Source organism: Mangifera indica, chromosome 18 (genome assembly GCF_011075055.1).
Source record: "Mangifera indica cultivar Alphonso chromosome 18, CATAS_Mindica_2.1, whole genome shotgun sequence".
NCBI lineage: Eukaryota > Viridiplantae > Streptophyta > Magnoliopsida > Sapindales > Anacardiaceae > Mangifera > Mangifera indica.
The window spans coordinates 4,248,862-4,270,070 of record NC_058154.1 but is presented as its reverse complement, the minus strand read 5'-3'; the positions used below and the strand labels follow the sequence as shown (position 1 = coordinate 4,270,070).

General features: G+C 29.7%; 2 protein-coding genes across 4 annotated transcripts; both read left to right on the top strand.

Annotated features, from left to right (window-relative positions):
- The first annotated feature begins 15,634 nt into the window (after positions 1–15,634).
- On the top strand, positions 15,635–17,845 carry LOC123202257 (protein trichome birefringence-like 3). The gene is made up of 6 exons (XM_044618083.1): positions 15,635–16,052; positions 16,135–16,372; positions 16,444–16,615; positions 16,749–16,948; positions 17,050–17,208; positions 17,302–17,845. The coding sequence occupies exons 1-6, from the start codon at positions 15,887–15,889 to the stop codon at positions 17,633–17,635; spliced, it is 1,269 nt and encodes a 422-aa protein (XP_044474018.1). The 5' UTR covers positions 15,635–15,886; the 3' UTR covers positions 17,636–17,845.
- Positions 17,846–18,827: 982 nt separating this feature from the next.
- On the top strand, positions 18,828–20,986 carry LOC123202256. Of its 3 annotated transcripts, none has more exons than XM_044618081.1 (5): positions 18,828–18,912; positions 19,097–19,204; positions 20,394–20,455; positions 20,599–20,657; positions 20,744–20,986. In XM_044618081.1, exons 2-5 carry the CDS (start codon positions 19,128–19,130, stop codon positions 20,753–20,755), a joined length of 210 nt encoding a protein of 69 aa, XP_044474016.1. In that variant the 5' UTR covers positions 18,828–18,912; positions 19,097–19,127; the 3' UTR covers positions 20,756–20,986. The 3 variants fall into 3 exon arrangements, with proteins under 3 accessions (XP_044474016.1, XP_044474017.1, XP_044474015.1); XM_044618082.1 differs by having other exon boundaries at positions 18,831–18,912; positions 19,107–19,204; XM_044618080.1 differs by having other exon boundaries at positions 18,857–18,975.
- The last annotated feature ends 223 nt before the right edge of the window (positions 20,987–21,209 follow it).

Here is a 21,209-nt window from a genome sequence, read left to right as displayed (position 1 = left end):
AAGGAAACTATAGAACCTATATGAGAGTAGAAAATATATATAAGGGGGAAAACCGATAGTTTTCCACTCCTATGGTATGTCGACGTGTAGTTTTCGAATTTTATATCCGTTTTACTGTTTTAGGGTTCTTCAACATGTAGTTTTCGAAATTGAGGTATGTTTTTTTATTTTTGCGCTTTCCTGTTTTACAATGTAATTATCAAATTTCAAATTGATTTTTCAATTTTTGTCATACTAAGCTATTTCAAGTTGTAGTTTTCGAATTTCATATCTGTTTTCCTGCTTTAGGGTTCTTTGACGTGTAGTTTTTAAATTTCAAGTTTATTTATTTATTTTTATGCTTTCTAGACCTGTTTTCTTATGTTATTTTTGAATTTCAAATCAATATTTTGGTTTTTTTGTTTCTAAGCTATTTTAACATTTAATTTTTAAAATTCAAATCTGTTTTTTTATTTTTTGTCTTTTTGGGATATTTCAACTCATACTTTTTGGATTTTCAAGAGATTTTTCAGTTTTTGACATTCTAGAGTATTTCAATGTGTAATTTTTGAATTTTAGTTATGTTTTTTGATATTTGTCATTTTAAAGTTTTTAGACGTATAATTTTCAAATTTTAGTCCAATTTTTTAATTGTTATCATTCTACGGTATTTCTACATGTGCTTTTCAAATTTTAGACCGATTTTTTAGTTTTTATCATTTCAGAGTATTTCAATGTTTAGTTTTCGAAATTTAGGGTTGTTTTTTTATGTTTATTGTTTTAGGATATTTCGATTTGTAATTTTTAAATTTTCAAGTGATTTTTTAGTTTTTGATATTTTATGGTATTTTAACGTATAATTTTCGAATTTCAGTTCTGTTTTTTTATATTTGTCATTTTAAGTTTTTGGACGTGCAGTTTCAAATTTTAGTCCAGTTTTTCGATTGTTGTTATTCTAGGACATTTTGACTTATATTGTTGGAATTTTAGCTTTATTTTTTAGTTTTTGTCATTTCAGGGTATTTCAATGCTTAGTTTTCGAAATTTAGGTCTGTTTTTTATTTTTGTCATTCTAGGGTAATTCAACTTATAATTTTCAAATTTTCGAATGATTTTTTGGTTTTTGACATTCTATGGTTTTTCAATGTGTAATTTTCAAATTTCAGTTCATCATTTTAAGGTTTCTAAACATGTAAAATTTTAATCATGTTTTCTTATTGTTGTCATTCTAAGGTATTTTAACATATATTTTTCAAATTTCAAATCGATTTTTTGGTTTTTATCATTTTAGAGTATTTGAATGTTTAGTTTTAAGAATTCATATCTGTCTTTTTATTTTTGTCATTCTAGAGTATTTCAATACTTAGTTTTTGAAATCAAGTCTGTTTTTTATTTTTGTCATTCTAGGGTAATTCAACTTGTAATTTTCGAGTTTTCGAATGATTTTTTGGTTGTTAACATTTTAGGGTATTTCAATGTGCAGTTTTCAAATTTCAGTTCGTCATTTCAAGGTTTCTAAATATGTTGTTTTCAAATTTTAATCCTGTTTTCTTATTGTTGTCATTCTAAGGTATTTTAACATATATTTTTCAAATTTCAAATCGATTTTTTGGTTTTTATCATTCTAAAGTATTTGAAGGTTTAGTTTTTGGAATTCATGTCTGTTTTTTTATTTTTGTCATTCTAGAGTATTTCAATTTGTAATTTTTGAACTTCTAAACGATTTTTTAGTTTTTGACATTTTAAAGTATTTTAATGTGTAATTTTCTAATTTCAGTTTCATTTTCTGATATTTGTTATTTTAAGGTTTTTGGACTGTAATTTTCGAATTTTAGTCCTATTTTTTTATTATTATCATTCTAGGGTATTTTGATATATACTTTTTGAATTTCAAATTGATTTTTTGATTTTTATCATTTCAAGGTATTTCAACATTTGTTTTATTATTTTTGTTATTCTATAGTATTTCAACTTGTAATTTTTGAATTTCTAAGTGATTTTTCAGTTTTTGACAGTTTAAGATATTTTTATATATAGTTTTCGAATTTTAGTTCTATTTTTTTTTTATATTTGACATTTTAAAGTTTTTAGATATGTAGTTTTCAAATTTTAGTACAATATTTTTATTTTTCCAAATCTAGGGTCTTTTCACATGTAATGTTTGAATTTTCATTCAATTTTTTAATTTTTATCATTCTAGAGTATTCCAACATATAGTTTTTGAATTTTAGATCTATTTTTTTCTATATTTGTCATTTCTATCTCTATTTATATATATATATATATATATATATATATATATATATATATATATATATATATATATATATATATATATATATATTATTAAATTCTTATAAACTTTAAATATTTTTAGCAATATATTTCTCATAAAAGAAAACGTGGCGAGGACAAATTAAGAATCCCAAATGAGTCAAGACACTTCCAAGCAGAGCTAACATGTCATGTCCAATGAACCGCAGTCTCGAAGATTAGATCTACATTGACATCGAAGCAACTGTTGTTATTTGAGAGGACATGCTTTGGTCATCTCCTTCAATTACCATACACCAAGTTTAGTGTAGTATTGTTGCACTCATTTTTACTACGATAGTTATATCAAGGCTTAAGTAGTGATGAGTTTTGGTTTAGGGTAGATAGGGTTAATGTGAGATTATGCCCATTTGAGTTTGCACTCATGACTAGGTTATCATTCAGTCAGATCATTACACCTTTATCATATATTCTATGCGGATCTAGACATAGGATTAGGGATACTATTTTTAAGGATATGAGGTGTAATATTATGATGTAAAGTGTGTTTTCTTGACTAGGCTATAAGGGGATAATGATATCGACATCGTCAAAATGGCCTTGTTGTATTGTTTACATATGGTGTTATTGGGAAATGATTAATGAAAGAAGGTATATGCAGAGTATCTCCAATTGGTTGATCATTTGGATAGATTTTATTCCTATCCCTAAGGTGTTATGGTGTGAGAGACGATGTTTGAATCGATTTCTCAAGAAAGTGACAGAATCTACTCCAACCAAATGTCTGACATGCATAGATATAACACCTACGAATTTCTATTACATTCTAGGTAAGTGTATATTTGTTGATTATCTATATTGATTGGCCAAAAAAAAAAGAATTAATTAAATTTAATCATTCATATTTACATTGCAGTATTATATATATGAGACAATCGACACCTAGTATAATTGGGTAGACTTGGTTGATGTCTATGCATCTCCACGGATGTTCAGGTGACATATGCGAGATGTTCCTCGTTGGAGTTATATGGGAACTATTTTCACTGGTGATATGGTATGTAATTGTTAATTAATTAGTTAATTGATACATTGATTATTGCAAATAGGTTGAATTATATATCTAAATAAATAGGATGATGTCACTTTCTAGCTCCAATCGTCACCGATTGAGGAGGCTAGACCATAGTATGCTAACATTATTTTGTACATGGGTATGCTGGATTCGCATTCCTTTTCATCCTCTTCGATGCCTCCATTGGTAAGAGATGGACCATCTTTGATGATGCCACCTATTGATATACAAACTGCTAGTCTTGAGACACCTGATAAGCTCATTCAGCCCTCCGTTACAAAGCATACTACATGTCCCCTTGTTGTTGAGACCCCAACCATCGAGACTACACATTTTCCTAGGGTTAAGGACCATGCTACTGATCACTCCACATAGGAATTCATGAAAGCTAAAACTTCTTACATGTACAAGACAGTTCATTAAAGTCCATAATACCCATGTATTCACTAATACTGATACCGAACATTTGTAATTAGGCAAACCTCTAAGCACACAGCCTTCAACATAATGACAACCTATGTTAGTTGTCATTATGTTATACCGATGCCCCGAAAAATATGTTATACTCCATCTATGAAACCCCACCTCACGTAGGTAAGCCCAGCTTGAAGATGCACCGTATCAAGAGATATCATCATAGCCTCAAAATCTGCCTTTATATATGACTTTATGACTTTCCAATATAAACACATAACCTATGAGTTTATACATAATATGAGCACTTCATTAGCGAAATTTATAAAATGTAAAACGGTATAAAAAGTTTATACATGTATAAACACATTACCTATGAGTCGTATTTATACTTTGATCGTTTGTTATAGAGAAGGTGATGACAACAATACCCATGATGTACATCTTGAAAAACTTAAACCATTGTAGAGTATATAACATGATAATAATCCGAGATTATTGCCAAATCTGGGATTTCATTGGTGCCTTCTTTAACCTTCGTTAAAAACCAACACTATGTGTTATGATCTTCTTTTTTACTGACATTAAAAGCAATTCGGTATATCTGGTTATTACTATTGAGGCCCATCGCAAGGAATAAATGTCCAAAATATCAACTTTTAAGGAAAACAGTGTCAATGTAAATAATAGGTCAAATACATTGTTTAAATGCATAGACAAAATATCCTAATACCATGAAAAAATGCTTAAATAGATGTTCATCATCTATTTTTATAGTTGTCATAGTTCTCGGATTAATACACTCTAAATTGTAGCAATAATCAGGTAAAAGGATAAATGATTCTTGTGACGAGCCTCTCAGTGAATTTAAAACCCAATTTCTTACTTACCAAACATGCCAATATGAAATGTCAATTTTATACTTATCAGCGATGTCAATAAATATCTCTTTATAGTGATAAATTCGATCAATCAACACAAACTTTGACCTCATTAATTGACCTAAAGCCCAAGCCCCAACTTGTTTATGATGTGGCATTATCTGATCAACTGAACATGTATGAGTTGAATTCATTTTACCAATTCAGAAGACTTGATTGGATTTGATTCTGCTTCCTGTTAGATACCATTGGTATTTTTCATCATAACACTTAATCTTCCATCGTCTCATGTTAGACTTATGCACTCTATATTGAAATCTTTTCTCCAAGGCAAATTAGTTTACAACATCTTTTAAATGTTGTTTGTCATGAAAAATGTCACCAAGTTTTATAGTATTCCCTTCTCAGATCGATCATGCATCACTTAATGATGTTAAAGGCCATGAAAAAAAATTAGAAAGGCACTTAAATGGATTAGTGGAACATTGTCAAAAAATGGTTCTGAATAATTTTGCCACCCATAATAGAATCTTCAAGCTATAAACTATTTATATCACAGATAACAGGTGACATATCCTCAGATTATGCCTTATCAAGAGGAATATTAGTCATTTTGTTCCCCTCAAAGTCACCTCAATCGGGAACCCTCTCTTTGTCTCTATAAGCCCATTCATCAGCAATATAGAATGCATCATTATTAAAATCAATCAAGTGTTATCAATCAGATTCTTTTTTCACTTCACTAATTTCTTCTTCTTCTTATTGTCCCAACCAGTTCTCCCATATTTTTTTAACATTTTATTTAACCCCACTATAATTATCTAATATTTTATTTAATATTATCATATGTTGTCTTGTATTGATATACATCTATCTATTCTTAACATTTAATTTAAAAATGTCCTACAACGTTTAATATCAAAATGCCCCCAATATTTTTCTAAATTTCATTTAAACTCTTATAATTGTCTAACATTTCATTTAACACCTTCATATGTTGTCTTATATCGAAATACATCTATTTATTCCTAACATTTTATTTAAAACCGTCTTATAATGTTTAATATCAAAATACCCCCATATTTTTCTAACATTTCATTTAATCCCCTATAATTATCTAGCATTTTATTTAACATCATTTTATGTTGTCTTGTATCGAAATGCATTTATCTACTCATAATATTTTATTTAAAACCAACTTACAATATTTAACATCAAAATACCCCATATTTTTCTAACATTTCATTGAATCCCCTATAATTATTTAACATTTCATTTAACATTCTCATATGTTGTCTTGTATCGTAATAAATCTATTTACTTCTAACATTTCATTTAAAACCGTCTTATAATGTTTTCTATCAAAATACCTCTATATTTTATAATATTTTTTTAACCTCCTATAATTATCTAACATTTCATTTAACAACCTCATATGTTGTTTTGTATCAAAATGTATCTATCTACTCTTAAAATTTCATTTAAAATCGTTTTACAATGTTTAATATCTGAATGCCCTTATATTTTTTAACATTTTATTTAACCCCATATAATTATCTAACATTTTATTTAACCCCTTATAATTATCTAACATTTCATTTAAAACCTCATATGTTGTCTCATATCAAAATATATGTATTTATTCCTAACATTTTATTCAAAACCTTCTTACAATGTTTAGTATCAAAATGTCTCTCATATTTTTCTAATATTTCTTTAATCCTCTATAATTATCTAATATTTCATTTAACATCCTCTACCTGACTTATCTCCTATAATTTTGAAATTTTATTTCATCTCTACTCATACCTTAATGAGATAGTAATCAACACTTCATGCAATTATACAACTACTCATAGTTTTATTGATATAGTCATACCTTTTTATCTAATAAATAAAGGATTATATTGACACAAATGAACAATATTTATTAACATACAAACATTATTGCTCTACTAATCTTACATGGAAAAAACACTAATAAAATTGACATAGACTTTCCTATAATAGTTGTACCAATCTTAAAAGCCTATCTTATAATTCAACTATTTTTATTTTCATTCACTGAAATAGCCTTGGCCATGGGTCGGTTTGGCTCATGCATCGAACCAGAACCGACCCGTGTAAAACTGAAACCACCAGAACCAAAATCAACCTGAGCCAAAACCAAAACCAAAATATGATTTTGACTTTTTGGTTCAAGTTTTTCTTTTTTTAACTGTCGAATTATCATTCACAGATTTATGAACCGGTAGTTCAATAATTCAATTAAAAATATTTATTAATTTTAAATAAAAATGATTAAATTTTTTTTATTTTTTTAATTAAAAAAGTATAAATTTGCAAGGGACCATAACAGTCTCCCACAAATTTTGCAAAGGTTGCTCTACAGCCTTTGCAAAATATATGGCCAGGCCTATTATTTTTTTTTAATTTTTAATTTTTTATATAACATTTTACTTATAAATACTCACTTAATCTTTAAACTCTCTTTTTTATTTATTCTCAGTTCTCATTCTGTCAATTCTCAATACTCTCTCAATCTTTTAATTAAATTCTCTCTTTATTTTTATCAATTCCAATTTTAATTTCTATAATTTAATTATTATTATTATGTTTTATTGTATAATTTCATAATTAATTATAAAATGTATCTCTATAATTAATTTTATTTATTATCTATTATTATTATCTTTCATAATTAATTATATAATTTATTTTATATAATTAATTTTATTTATTATAAAAAAATAGTAAGTAGTAAAATTTTTCACGTAATAGAAGATTTAATTAATATTTATATACATCAAATGTGGATGAAGATCATTTTATAAAAGAGTTTTCAACATAAGAAAGTGGAAATCAATATGTGGAAGTGGACTAACAACAATAACAATAAGTGGAGATGGAACAACACCCAGAAAAAGTTCTTACCTCCAATATTTTCAAAATTTATTTCAACAAAATACAAAAAGAAATGGTAATTTTGAAGTTGCTTGTAATTGTTGTAAACAAATTTATAAATTCAGACAAGAAGGTGGATATGAAACATTCAAAAAACACTTGGAGTCGAAGTATCTAGAAAAAAAATTGGACAAAACAGAGGTCAAATACAAATAACCGAATACGGTTCTCCACATAAATCTCTATTTATTTATAGTGATAATATAAGTAAAAAAAAATTTGCAAAAATGGTAACAATAGATTACTTAGCATTTAGTCTTGATGAAAATTTAGATTTTACTAATTATTTTAAAAATGCATTAAATCTTGTATATAAAACTATTTGTAGAAATACATTAAAAAGATCGTTATTAGGTTTATATAAAAAATTTTAAAAAAATTAATTCAATTATTTACAAATTTAAATAGACATGTGTTTATATGTAATGATATTTGGAGTAACCACTGACAAGTTCACTCTTATATGAGTATAACTTATCATTGGATAGATAATAAATTTAAATTACAAAAAAAAATTTTAGCATTTAGGGTGTTTAATGAGTAACATAGGACCAATAATATTTATAAATTAATTAAAAAAATTAGAATATTATATATTAGTTTTTAAAATTTTTTCAATTTTATTTGATAATGTAATTGCAAATACGACCTCAATTATTGTTTTAACAAAAATTTGTAAGCCTAATTTAGGTAATAGATTTTTTCATATTAGATATGTATATCATATGTTAAATTTATGTGTACATGATAGTTTAATATATTTTAATAATTTATTAGTCTAATAAAAACAACAATTTCATTTTTATGGACACACTCTCAAACGATAAAAGAATTAGGTAAATTTTATAAAATACATAATAAAAGATCAAAAAGATTTTTTAAAGATATTGTCGACTCGTTAAAATTTAACATATGAATTACTCAACGAGTCTTTTAATTATAAAGAATTATTGTACACATTTATTTCATAAAATGTACCACAAGTTACGTTGTATCTCTAGCATTGGGATATTTCTAAGACAATTTTAGATGTTTTAAGAAATTTTAATAATACAACTTATACTTTGAATGGGGTTTATTATCTCACTTCTCATTTGTTTTTAAATGAAACCCTTAATATTATTAGGGTTTTACAAGAGGTTAAAAAATATGTTATTTTAAAAGAAGCTATTTTTTAATGAAAACAAAATAGTTAAATTACTATAAAAAAATTTCAGAAATTTTTCTTATTGTTTTTTTTTAATCCTAGGTTTAAATTAGATGATCTTATAAATTATTTAATATTATATTATGAATACATGCAATTAGATGATGACGATGATGAAGTTAATATCTCATTAGCTATAATTACTATCATGAATTTAATTAAAAAAATTTATGTTAAATATTCATTAATTTATAGTAACCAAGGTAGTTCGTTTTTCTCTCTACCACCTATTGCCCCATCACTAACTCAAAATATTAGTTATGATGATCGTATTATGATGCAAAAGGGACAAAAAACCGAGAGAAATATCAAGCTCCGCCTCGGAGCTTGAAATTTCTCTAACCAGTACTTTTGTGTTTGATGATAGTAATATAGGTAAAGACTTTTCAGTTATAGAATAGTGAAGTTGACATACATAAACCTTTCCAACATTAGTAGCTATTACTAAACAACTCCTAGTAGCACCGACATCAATTGTCACAGTGGAATAAGTTTTTAGTCAAGGGGGCAATATATTGGACGAGAGACGATCAATCTATTAAAGCCCACGTATGCGTGGACAATTGGATAAGAGCCGAATTATTTTAGCAAGATATAAAAGTGGACTTCAATGGAGAACCCTTTGATTTAACTATGAATTGTTTGATTACAGGAACTAGTAGTCAAGAAAGCGGAGGTGAATAATAAGGTAAAGAGGTATAGCGGAGGTGAATGATAAGGTAAGGGGGTATCGCCGACTATTTGGTATGCGAAGATAAAAGAAATACATAGGCTTTGATTTTTCTAAACTCTAAGAGGATACATAGAAAACTTAATTGAAAAATTAAGTCCAAGTCTTTTTATTTTTTATTCTTAATTATTAATTAAAAAATAAATCAAGACCATGAATTGAAACTGACGATTCAATATTAGCTCTAAACTGAGGCCATAAATCGGAATCGATGATTCAATATTAGTTCTAAACTGGTTACAAACCAATCTATAACATTTTTTATTTAGTATTCCTATTTTTTTTTAATCGTAAACTGGTGATTTCGAACCAAAATCACCGATTCATAAATCGTGGCCCCTGAAAATATGCATTTACAAATACAATTCTTTGCTTCAGAGGAAAGTAAAATTGAAAAAATATTAATTAATTAATTTTGGTAGAAGGCAAAGGCTAAGGATCCCATTTATGTCAATCATGATGTAACATGTACAATTAGGTTTGACAATGTCCTTGCTTGATACGCTTAAAGCAAGTTGATTTGCACCATTTTCAACTTAATTGTATCCCCCACTTGCTATGTGTGGGTTTTCATGTCCATATCAAATACCGCCGTCTCTCTTTGAATATATAAGCTTAATTTGATGTAGCAATTATACCAATTTAATTTTTAATCTATATTAAATCAATAATAATGGGTACATATAGATATAAAAATATTGATATATTATGATATGATTAGATATTTTAAATTAAAAATAAAATAATATTTAATTGAAGGCCAAAAGACTTATTCCTATCCAAAGTTTAGTGAAACCTTTAGTCTAATTCATTAATTTTCAAAAATTCAAATATCTACCATTTTGTTAAAATTCATTATTAAAATTAAAAGTAAAAATATCATTTAACAAAAATATTTAAAAAAAAAACTAAAAACTTATCATATTTTTCCTCCTAAGTTTAAAAATATAATAATTTCAATTTTTCCCCACCCAAAGTTTGAAAAATGCCCATTTTCCTATCAAATCTAGGGTTTCATACTTTTTAATTTTTTTTTTGCAACCGCCCCCAAACTTTTTGAAACTTTTATTTCACCCCCAAATAGTTTCCATTTGTTGCTCTTATTCTGATGAGCTCCTCCATGTTAGGGTTAGTGCTCTATAGTCAATCCCAATAAAGATACAAGTTCATTGATGAAAATCACATTTATAATTTTCAGTGGCATTTCTTTGTCTGTAAAGCATATTAATATATGTTTAGGCAAATGCCTTAAGAATAATTGAAATGTGATGAGGGGATCAGTGTTCAACATTTGACCATAAAAACCTTATGTACACATTAGATAATTGTTATCATAACCAAGGGCACAAATAATAATGATAAAATTATCATAGTGTTAAACGATATTATCGAAAGATAACAGCAATTCTCATATGTCAAAATTGTTTGTTGACAACTTGATGTAACATATAGGTGCACATTGTAAATGTGTTCACTAGACTGACCCACCACAAGGATTTCATATGGATGGTTACTCTAGTGTTTATAAAAAAATATTCTCTTAGTGAACAGAGATATATGTGATCCTTAGATTTGAGGTCACCAAACCATCTTGTATAAAGATCAATATGGTTTAACATCAACCCAATGTAATCCGATCAAAGGATTGTCAAAAAGGTGGTGATTGGTCATATCATAATATGTATGAAGGTTATGGTAGATCAATAAAAGATTTGTCACTCTTGAGCACAAGAGTTGGTATCTTAGTTAGGTCTATTAATAGATGTCAATGACCAATTAAATCTATAATCATAATAGAATTGAGTTGATGCTCAATTTAATATTATATAGTTATTAACAAAAGTCAATCTATATTATTCGGGGAGTATTGAGGGAGACACTTAATCTATACCTCAACTTTAAATAAATATTGTATGACAAAAGGATTGAATTGTAAAAGTAACCATATCATTAACAAGTTAAAAGAAGTAACACGTTAACATCTACTAATCAAGTGGCCATGATGTCTTAGTAGATGTCAATCTTGGTCTGTGTCCAGATAGATACTAGATCGAGAGTCCGTTATAAATCCGATCACTACTGACTTAGTGAAGAGTTTATAAGTCATACACAAAAAGAGTTGATAAACTCTAGAGGCATAAGGAATATCTAAGTTGGATTTGGTTTAGATTCTAGTTTAAGAATCTAGAGACTTTAAAAAGGTCTATAGACCCAAAATATATTTTAATATATTTTGAGACCTTAATGTAATAATCCTAAGTTACTGGGGTGGATGCGAGATTTGGCAAGATTGAGTTTGATTGACTCAAATCCATGTCACCTAATTTGAAATTCAAATTAGGAATTTATCTTATCTTCATTAATTTTGCAATCTTTTAATTTTGGGTTGAATGCTAAAAATGGTAAAAAGTTAATAAGATATCCTATCTACATTAATTTGTGTTAGGTGTGCACAGATGTGCCACCTGGGACATATTCAAGTCCTAGGCAACAAATGTGTGAAATGTATATATATATATTTCTTTTTCTCATTTTAATTAAAAAATACATTGAAAAATATATTTAACTGTAGCCACACAAAGAGATATTTTCCTCCCCTCTCACCTAAAATTGTCCTTTGGTTCTAGCAAGCCACAAACGTAGTTAAGCCTTTATAATTATTACTTCGTGTGGATACCAAAGAGTAGATCTACGCTTGATTTTGAAAGCATGGTTTGTGAATTAGTCATACTACGAGGATGATCCAAAATAAGGTTTTACAGAATGTTTGCTTGACTAAATTAAATTTTAATTTGTTATTCTACTATCAAAGACCGTAAAATCTATGCATTCCCTCTATCTTTGATCATCTCCCTAGTTGAGATTGAGTTACCTTCAACTCAACATCCATATAAGATGATTTTACTCTCTTCTAACGCGATGATAACACGGTTCTGTGGTCATTCTTCCTCATCTCTCTCTTGTGAGGCGATGATGCAACATCTGTTTGCTATTTTGTGGCCTTTTGATTTTGGTGTGATAACGATGTAACATATGTCTTTCCGTCTATGGTTTTGCAGCCTCTCAAAACTAAAGTAATGGTGACTTAACATCGACCTCTTGAAAGAACCAAACCATCAAGAAAGATAAGGAAGAAAGCCAAGTTTGATGTTAGAGACAGAGATGGATCCAGAAGAACCAGTCAGAGACGGATGCGAGTTAATGGCGGCTCGATCTTGAGTAGGGAGATGACTGAAAAAGGTTGTCGGAAGAAGGGCAACTAATGGAAACTATTTGGGGGTGAAATAAAAGTTTCAAAAAGTTTGCAGGACGACTACAAATGGAAAATTTAAAAAATATGAAACCCCAGAGTTGGATGGGGGGAAATGACCTTTTTTTTTAAATTGTTAAATTTGTAAACTTAGGGGGGAGAAATACGATAGATTTTTAGTTTTTTTAAATATTTTTCTAAATGATAGTTTTACTCTTAACTCTAATAGTAAATTTTAACAAAAATGTAGGTATTTAGATTTTTTAATGTTAATAGGTGAAAGCTTAGGTTTTTACTGAACCTTAGGTGGAAATAGGGCTTTTGGTCCTCAATTAAATGATGATATGTCAACATTTGCACTCATCACTTATTCATAAATCTTGTATGGAGCTAATAATTTTCATTTCCTATCTCATGAAAAATCTTTTTGACTTTGTCTAACCTTATCCCCCTCTTGGGGTATTTTTATGATTGGTCTTATGGAACTAAATGCTTATATTTGATCAAATACATAATAATGAACTTCTATATTCCTTTTAGGTCAAAAGACTTGTTCTCACCCAAGGTTATGTGTAATCTCGACTCACTCTTTCTAACTTTCAAAAACCCCAAAGTTTCACCAATAAGCAAAATTCTATTAAAAATCTCAATTAAAGTTAAGGGTAAAACCATCATTTAACAAAAATTTAAAAACTAAAGTTTTATTACATTTTCCCCCTTCAATTTGAAAATCTATCAATTTCTTCTATCAAAAGTTTGAAAAGTGGCAATTTCCCCCTAAGGTTTTGAAACAGTCACCAAAGACAGTGAAGTTCTCCTTCTCCAATCATGCTGGCTCTTCCTCTCTATCAAACCCCACCCTTTGACAAAATTGATTTCCTTCGACAAAGATGAATTCATCCTCGTCGGAGTTTTTCATCTTAGACAAAAACAATTTTATCTTCGTCAAAGGAAATTAATTTCATTGAATGGTGGGGTATGATCAGAAGAGAGAGATAAGTCAAGAGGGAGAACTAACATGACCAAAGAAAGAAAACTTTGTTGTCTTCAATGACAGTTTCAAAACCCTAGACGGGGAATTGTTACTTTTCAAACTTTGGGTAAAAGGAAATCGTTAGTTTTTAAACTAACGGAGGAAAATGTAATAAAATTTTAGCTTTTTAAATTTTTTTATTAGATAATGATTTTGCCCTTAATTTTAAATTTTTACCATAATTTTACTTATGGGTGGCAGTTTGAATTTTTGAAAACTACAGGGTATGAGTAGAGTTTACATTTAATCTTGGGTGGGAAAAATTCTTTTGGCCTTCCTTTTGTTACTGTGTTCTGAACAAGTTCTTGAATCACAAGCCTGAGGTATTTTTTTTTTAATTTTTTTTTATTGATGATGTGGAAATTGATGATAGTGGGCTATTGTTAGTGCATAGTGTTAATCATATTAATTCTGCCTCTACCATCCATTATACTCCTCCCAACGAGAGCTGACTAGATAACGAATGTGAATTAGTGGATCTAATTGATTGGAGTTAATAATTAAATTGCATTTAAGTTGCTAGAAAAGAACCCAATGCCAAATTTAACATCTGTCATATCCCTTTTATGAATTTGTGATGTTTTCTCCAGTTGATATGATTTAATATATGGTGCACCAATGAACATTAGGTCAAATATACATTCACTTATGGGGCCGATGGAATCTACTCGTCTCCATCAAAGTCACCGAATGGTAAGGTCAAACCCAAATTATAAGGTCATCATCTCTTCTCCATGAAAATACCTATCAAGTCTTGTACAATAGTCAATTGTAGACAATGATTCTGTCGGTTTGAAAGGAAATTTTCCAATAACATCACCTACCAAGTAGAGGTGGATTCCACCTCAGTACATGGCCTCGAGTTTACCTTTAAGATAAAATGTTTTTAAAATCAAATTGATGATCAAACCAACTATCTTCTTAATTTATAATTTGATCGATTTAATTAAAAATAATTGGTTTAATTTATTATTAAATTATAATAAAATTTTTAAATAATATTAAATTAATTAACAAATTTTACTTAAAATTTATAAAAAAAATCAATTAAGATATCTAAACTTATGATAATTATAACAAATCTTTTCTAATAAGTGACAATTATTCACCTAATTTCAATAAAAAAAATAGATGAAAATAAATGTTTCTATTTCATCATACATAAAAAAAAAACATAATTCCACAAGTTATTGTTTATAGAAGACATTTCAATGGATATGAAATGTTTTTTTTTCTTTTTTTATTTTATTTTTAAATTTGTGTTTTCCTTATAGACTTTTAGAAATTCATTAACTCTAATATAAAATAATTAAATTTTTAAAAAATAATTAAAATTTTCAAAAATACCATAAATTTTGGTCAAATCCGATTTTGTCAATTTTGATCGGGTTTGATCAAGTCAACAAGTAAATTACTTTTTAAATGTTAACTAGATTGAACTTAAAGCTGATTTCTGATTCTACCAATTAAACCAACTGATCCAGTTTGATTTTCAAGACAATGGTCTGATAACAATATTCACTTCACCAACGAAAATATTATTCGTTACATTGATAACCTTTTCAACAATATCGTATATTAACTTGAAAACATCGAGTTGAATATTATAAATTTGAGTCAACCTCATATTTGATTCGGTTTTGATCAAATCTATCTCTAATATCCAAGAAAAATAATGTAGCTCTCTTTTGCACTCTTTGTATAAATATAAACTTTTTCCTAAATCAATTGATGAATATTCTAAAGGGTCTACGCTAGAAAATAAATTAACATTTGCAGAATCTATGTGGTTAAGTGTCGTAAAGTTATGAATGATAGGCTTCCACCATTTGCAAAAAGAAGAGGAGCCCAAGATGCAAGCCTTTCATCTTACCTGCTAACCTCTCTGACTATTAACAATTGTATACACCAAATCAATGGATGTAAAACCCAAATCATACATGCCTTTAGCTTTACTCCTAATCAACCTCCCCACCCCTTCAAATTAATATCCCACAATGACCATTACCATAACAAGAATCACAACCATCATTCTCTTTCTTCTTCTCCCTTAAACCTCAAACTTCTCCTGGAGCCACAATGAAACACTCTAGAGGAAAACTACCACTCTCCATCATCACTGTTGCTGTTTGTAGTCTTGCATTTGCAGCTCTCTTTTACACTGAAAGAATTACTTTACTTTCTTCCACCTCTATTTTCAAGCTTACATCCTGTTCCAGAAGAAGTGCTGCTGTTTTGAAACCCAGTAAGTTGATGAATCATGATATCCAACATGTTATGTTACGTTAAATCATTTTAATATATCCTTCCTTTTAATTGTCCCACAGAGCATAAAGATGCGGAGGACAAAATTTACAACAATGAACTAGATGACAGATTTGACTTCGACCCAGAAGAATGCAATGTTGTTAATGGGAAGTGGGTATTTAACACTTCAATCAAGCCTTTGTATTCCGATAGAACTTGTCCATATCTTGATATGCAAGTGTCTTGTGTCAAAAATGGGCGGTCTGATTCTGACTACCGTCACTGGGAATGGCAGCCAGAGGACTGTACTTTGCCGAGGTAAAAATTTATAATTTTGTTGTGTGTTCCCTATCGACATTAATTTTTAATATAAATGATTCTTTTTACAGATTCAATCCAGAAGTTGCCCTTAAAAAACTTCGGAACAAGAGGTTACTTTTTGTGGGAGATTCACTACAAAAAGGTCAATGGCAATCTTTTGTTTGTATGGTTGAATCCATTATTCCTGAAGACAAGAAAACAATGAAACGAGGTCACTTTCATACTGTTTTCAAAGCTAAGGTATGATATTAAAACTTGCATAAATTGGTAGTTTTCTTAGGATTTCAAACTCTCTTTCCATTAAACAAACGTAAAATCATATTCTTTATCTTTATTGACAAATTAAATCTAATACGCTTCTGCTATCATACAGGAATATAATGCTACTATTGAATTCTATTGGGCTCCATTTCTGATTGAGTCCAACACTGATCTCCATATTATCGGAGACCCAAAAAAGAGGATTTTAAAAGTGGATTCAGTTGCCAAGCACGCCAAACACTGGCTTGGAGTTGACATCCTTGTGTTTAATACTTATGTTTGGTGGATGAGTGATCTTACACATAAGGCACTGTAAGCTTTTTTCTCTTTCAAACTCACTAAGAAATAATTGCATCTCTGTGAATTGTGATATATATATGTGTGTGTGTCTGTGTCTGTGTATTTGAGCGCAGATGGGGTTCATTTTCAAATGGGCAAGAAGGTTTTGAAGAACTGGACGCACCTGTTGCTTATAGAATTGGGCTGAAGACATGGGCGAACTGGATGGATTCAAATATAAATCCCAATAACACTCGCGTCTTTTTCACAACTATGTCCCCTACACACACAGTGTCTCTCTCTCTCTCTCTCTCTCTCCCTAAAATAACTTATATAATCTTTCTTAGTCATGCAGCTGATAAAAGATTATAATCATGTCTCTGCAGAAGCATGGACTGGGGCAACAAGAACGGGACAAAATGCTACAATGAAACAAAGCCAGTGATGAAGAAGAAGCACTGGGGAAGCGGCTCTGATAAAAGAATGATGAGTGTGGTGGCTGATATAGTGGGAAAAATGAAAGTTCCTGTTTCATTTATCAACGTAACACAAATTTCTGAATACAGAATCGATGGTCATGCTTCAGTTTACACAGAAACAGGGGGCAAGCTTTTGACTGAAGACCAAAAAGCTGACCCTCTTCACTATGCAGATTGCATACATTGGTGTTTGCCAGGAGTCCCTGACACCTGGAATCAAATATTATTAGCATCCTTATAGCTCAAGAAACCCAATTACACACACTAAAAATTCCTCCTTGTATATGTGCCAAGCTCTCAGTAAAGCTTTTCCTTTTCTTTTGGGGTCAAATTCTGAAACTCATATATTTATTTTCCATTTTTTGTAGCTTGTTTTTGTGGGTTTGTAGTTGCTAACTAAAGTTCTAAATCAAAGTATGTAACTGTGAATGAAATTTTCTCATCAGCCAAACACATTACAGACGTGACCAAAAACAGCAGCTTAGAATGACATTTATCCAATCCAATGCCAATTTTCACCCAAAATAAGTAATCATAAAAATGTTAAAAATTATTGGAGAATAATGGAAAGCAAGCTCTCTTTTATTTGTAAGCGTGAATTGAACACATATCAATATAATAGAATGAAGAAATAAGAATATATATTAAAATTACATCACATTCGATAATTTTACATAATTTGGCTGAAAATGTTTAATCTTGTTAGATTTTTTCTTATGAACCTTTTTAGTAGTGCTATGTGTACAAATAATATATACAATTTTGTACACAAATAATAGCATATCACTATGTAATTAAGTAATTTTAAATTAAAGTTAAAAAAATACTTAATCATATGATAATATGTCATTATTTATGTATATAGTTTTATTGTAACTTTTTTGTCACAACTAAAGATATATCCACATATTTATATAAAATTTAGGACAACGTAATTACAAATAGGTCTTTCATTAAATTTAAGTTTTGGGGTTATGCCTCCCAATAACTATTGGTCAACCCTGCGAAAATGTCTTTTAAACATAATCAAACTTTACACTCTAACACTTGATTTAATAAATAATTTGATCAATAATAGGTTGTTTTAGACGATTTCTTCCTTTTAAAGGGGATGAATTCTATTTAAGCGAACTTAATTTGAATTTATAGTTTAACTGTTTGGTTAGAGATGACTCATTTGTGAATTGGGTGACATTTTTTTTATCCTTTTAGTGATATTGTTTATCATGCCAATCACTCTTTTTTATAATATTGTGTATCGAACTCAAACAAACCCTAACCAGTTTCAGATGTAATCCACACTTATTCTATAATGGGCTGAACTGATTGTCAATGGTCTGAGGCTATTCTTAAACATGGGCCGCTTAACCCAATTTCAAATTCTGGGCCAAGCAAAGATGAATTAGCCCCAAAACTTTCCTATATAAAAATTTTAACCATTACCCAGCTACTGCCAATACAACAGGAGGTTCTAGAAACTAGGGTCTGCGAGTCGATAGTGGTTCGGTTCTTTCTCAGGTTAAATTTATTGCAATTTTCGTCTAATGTTTTTTAGGTCTCCTTATTAATCTTCTATCAAAGGTATCATTGTTTTATTCTGATCTTATGATACTCTGGAATTGTTCTGGAAATCGATTAGCCAAGTCTTGCTAAAGTTTATTTTGAGAACTGTAGTTGACGAAGCTTTTGTTTTCATTTGTAGCTAATAAAAGCGTACGAGCATTGATACGGCAATGGCGGGTGGAAATTTTATGCACCGAGTGATGTCTTACCTTGTTAACGAGATTGTCGTTAATGGTCTTGCCAACAGGTGTGTGTGTGTGTGTGTGTGTGTGTGTGTGTATATATGTATATATATATCTCCCATGTTTAATATCTTAATTTCTGTTTGGGACTGTGTTGATTGATTTTTGGAAGCCTAAGCTTCGTTCTCTGACCATCAGGATTGATCTCTTCCTGATTGGTTCGTTCTTTTGAAGCGAAATAATCTCAATTCCTGACATCATTAGCTGCAGTGTAACAGGTAATGCACTGCACAGTTGGATGATTGAGAAGATTCGGCCTTAAATCAGTAGTTATTGGGGCATTACATCCTTGATATGTTATCGATCATTTCTTTCTGGGTTTAAATTGAGGGTTGGTTTTCATCTTTGTTTTGAGCTGTGAACTACACAAAAAATGGTTTCTTTTTTAACAAATTTGTCCAGAAAAGTCAGAGCTTATATTATGACTCTTCGTAGGCTTGTACTGTTCTCTTGCTAATGATGACTCTTCGTAGGCTTGTACTGATCATGGAAATGACGTTGCAATTAATATGTGAAGAGCTGAGGCATTGTCTTTTTTAGAGTAATACCACTGAAGTTTTATTTGATGTTCTTCTCTGTTTGTGTTTGTCTATCTCTCTCTGCTTCTCTCTTTCGCCAATGATGAACATTCGTAGGCTTGAACTGATCATGGAAATGACTTTGCAATTAAAATTTAAGAGCCGAGGCGTTGTTATCTTGTTCTCCCCATCCTCTTTTCCCTTGTTTTTAGAGTAATCTCACTGAAGTTTTATTTGATGTTCTTCTCTGTTTTTGTTTTATATCTCCTTTTGGTTCTTTGGCCAATGATGACCATTTGTAGGCTTGTGCTGATCATGGAAATGACTCTGCAATTAAAATTTAAGATTTTGAGGCTTTGTAATGCCATCCCCTTTTTTCTGGGGCTTTTTTCTTTGAGTAATCTGACTGAATCAGATTTGCTGTTCCTCTCTCTCTGTGCATTTGTTTATCTGTTTGTCCTGCCCATGATAACCCTTTGTAGGCTTGTACCAATTTTGAATATGACGCTGGAAGTAACATTTAAGAGATGTGGCGTTGTTCTCTTAACCTGATAAAGAAACAATCTGTTCATCATTGATGTGGCATTAAATGGCATGTTGGTATTTCAATCTTCAAATTTTGTTTTGTGTGCTCCATGGATTTCTAATGCTCTTTTTTTCTGATTTGGTCTCACAGTCCTGCATTCCAACGGTTTGCTGTGAGGACATCAAAGAGGATTGAAGATATTTCTAATAAGGGTATGCTTTCATTGCCATTCAGTTTCTCTACGATATTGAATTTGATGTTCATTTACTAATTTGTATTTAGCCTAAATATGTGGCAATGCAAGAGACTAAAGTGATTGGTTTATTCTTAAATTGTTGTTACTCTCTTCATGCAGCTGTCCAGAAGAGGCAAGAGCTCACTGAGCAGATGAAAGATTTCTCAAAAAATTTTGAGGTTGGTTTCTATTAGTATTACCTAATGTGATATGACATATATGCTTCAGTGATTTGGTCTTAACTATGATGATGTATTTGTTGCAGTCTAAGAACTAGCGATTCATGCGATACAATGTTGGATTTGGTGCTGCTTCCTAAGTAATAATCCCTATTCCTATCAACCATAAAGATTGGCAGAGTCGAGGTTTGCAATATTGGGTTTAGTGTTGCAGCATGTGGTTTGTCTGCTATATTATGTACTCTAAACAAATATAGGTTTTAGCTATCTGGTTGTATTGAAATTTTTAATAGTTTTAGTAGTAAAAATATCTGGATTTGTGGAGGTCATCTATATCTTAACCTTGTATATCTAACATATCAAATTTGTTGTTAGGGGCTGTGATCCTGGAAAGAGCATAATTAGTTGCCAAGCACACCATAATTTTGACTGGATGCTGCTTTAGATTATCTGTTTTTGATCTAAAACAAAATAATTACCATTCCTATAAATTTTGGGCTGTAAAGGTCTTGAAGTTACAAAGTCTAAAGTCCTAGAGATGTATGTGCCTTA

What these genes read in the sequence shown, in the direction of transcription:
- LOC123202257 (XM_044618083.1), top strand. Translation starts at nt 15,887, where the DNA reads ATGAAACACTCTAGAGGAAAACTACCACTCTCCATCATCACTGTTGCT. An exon ending in ATACTGTTTTCAAAGCTAAG is followed by an intron (nt 16,616 to 16,748) that starts GTATGATATTAA and finishes GCTATCATACAG; the next exon opens with GAATATAATGCTACTATTGA. An exon ending in GATCTTACACATAAGGCACT is followed by an intron (nt 16,949 to 17,049) that starts GTAAGCTTTTTT and finishes ATTTGAGCGCAG; the next exon opens with ATGGGGTTCATTTTCAAATG.
- LOC123202256 (XM_044618081.1), top strand. Translation starts at nt 19,128, where the DNA reads ATGGCGGGTGGAAATTTTATGCACCGAGTGATGTCTTACCTTGTTAAC. An exon ending in GTTAATGGTCTTGCCAACAG is followed by an intron (nt 19,205 to 20,393) that starts GTGTGTGTGTGT and finishes TTGGTCTCACAG; the next exon opens with TCCTGCATTCCAACGGTTTG. An exon ending in TGAAGATATTTCTAATAAGG is followed by an intron (nt 20,456 to 20,598) that starts GTATGCTTTCAT and finishes CTCTTCATGCAG; the next exon opens with CTGTCCAGAAGAGGCAAGAG.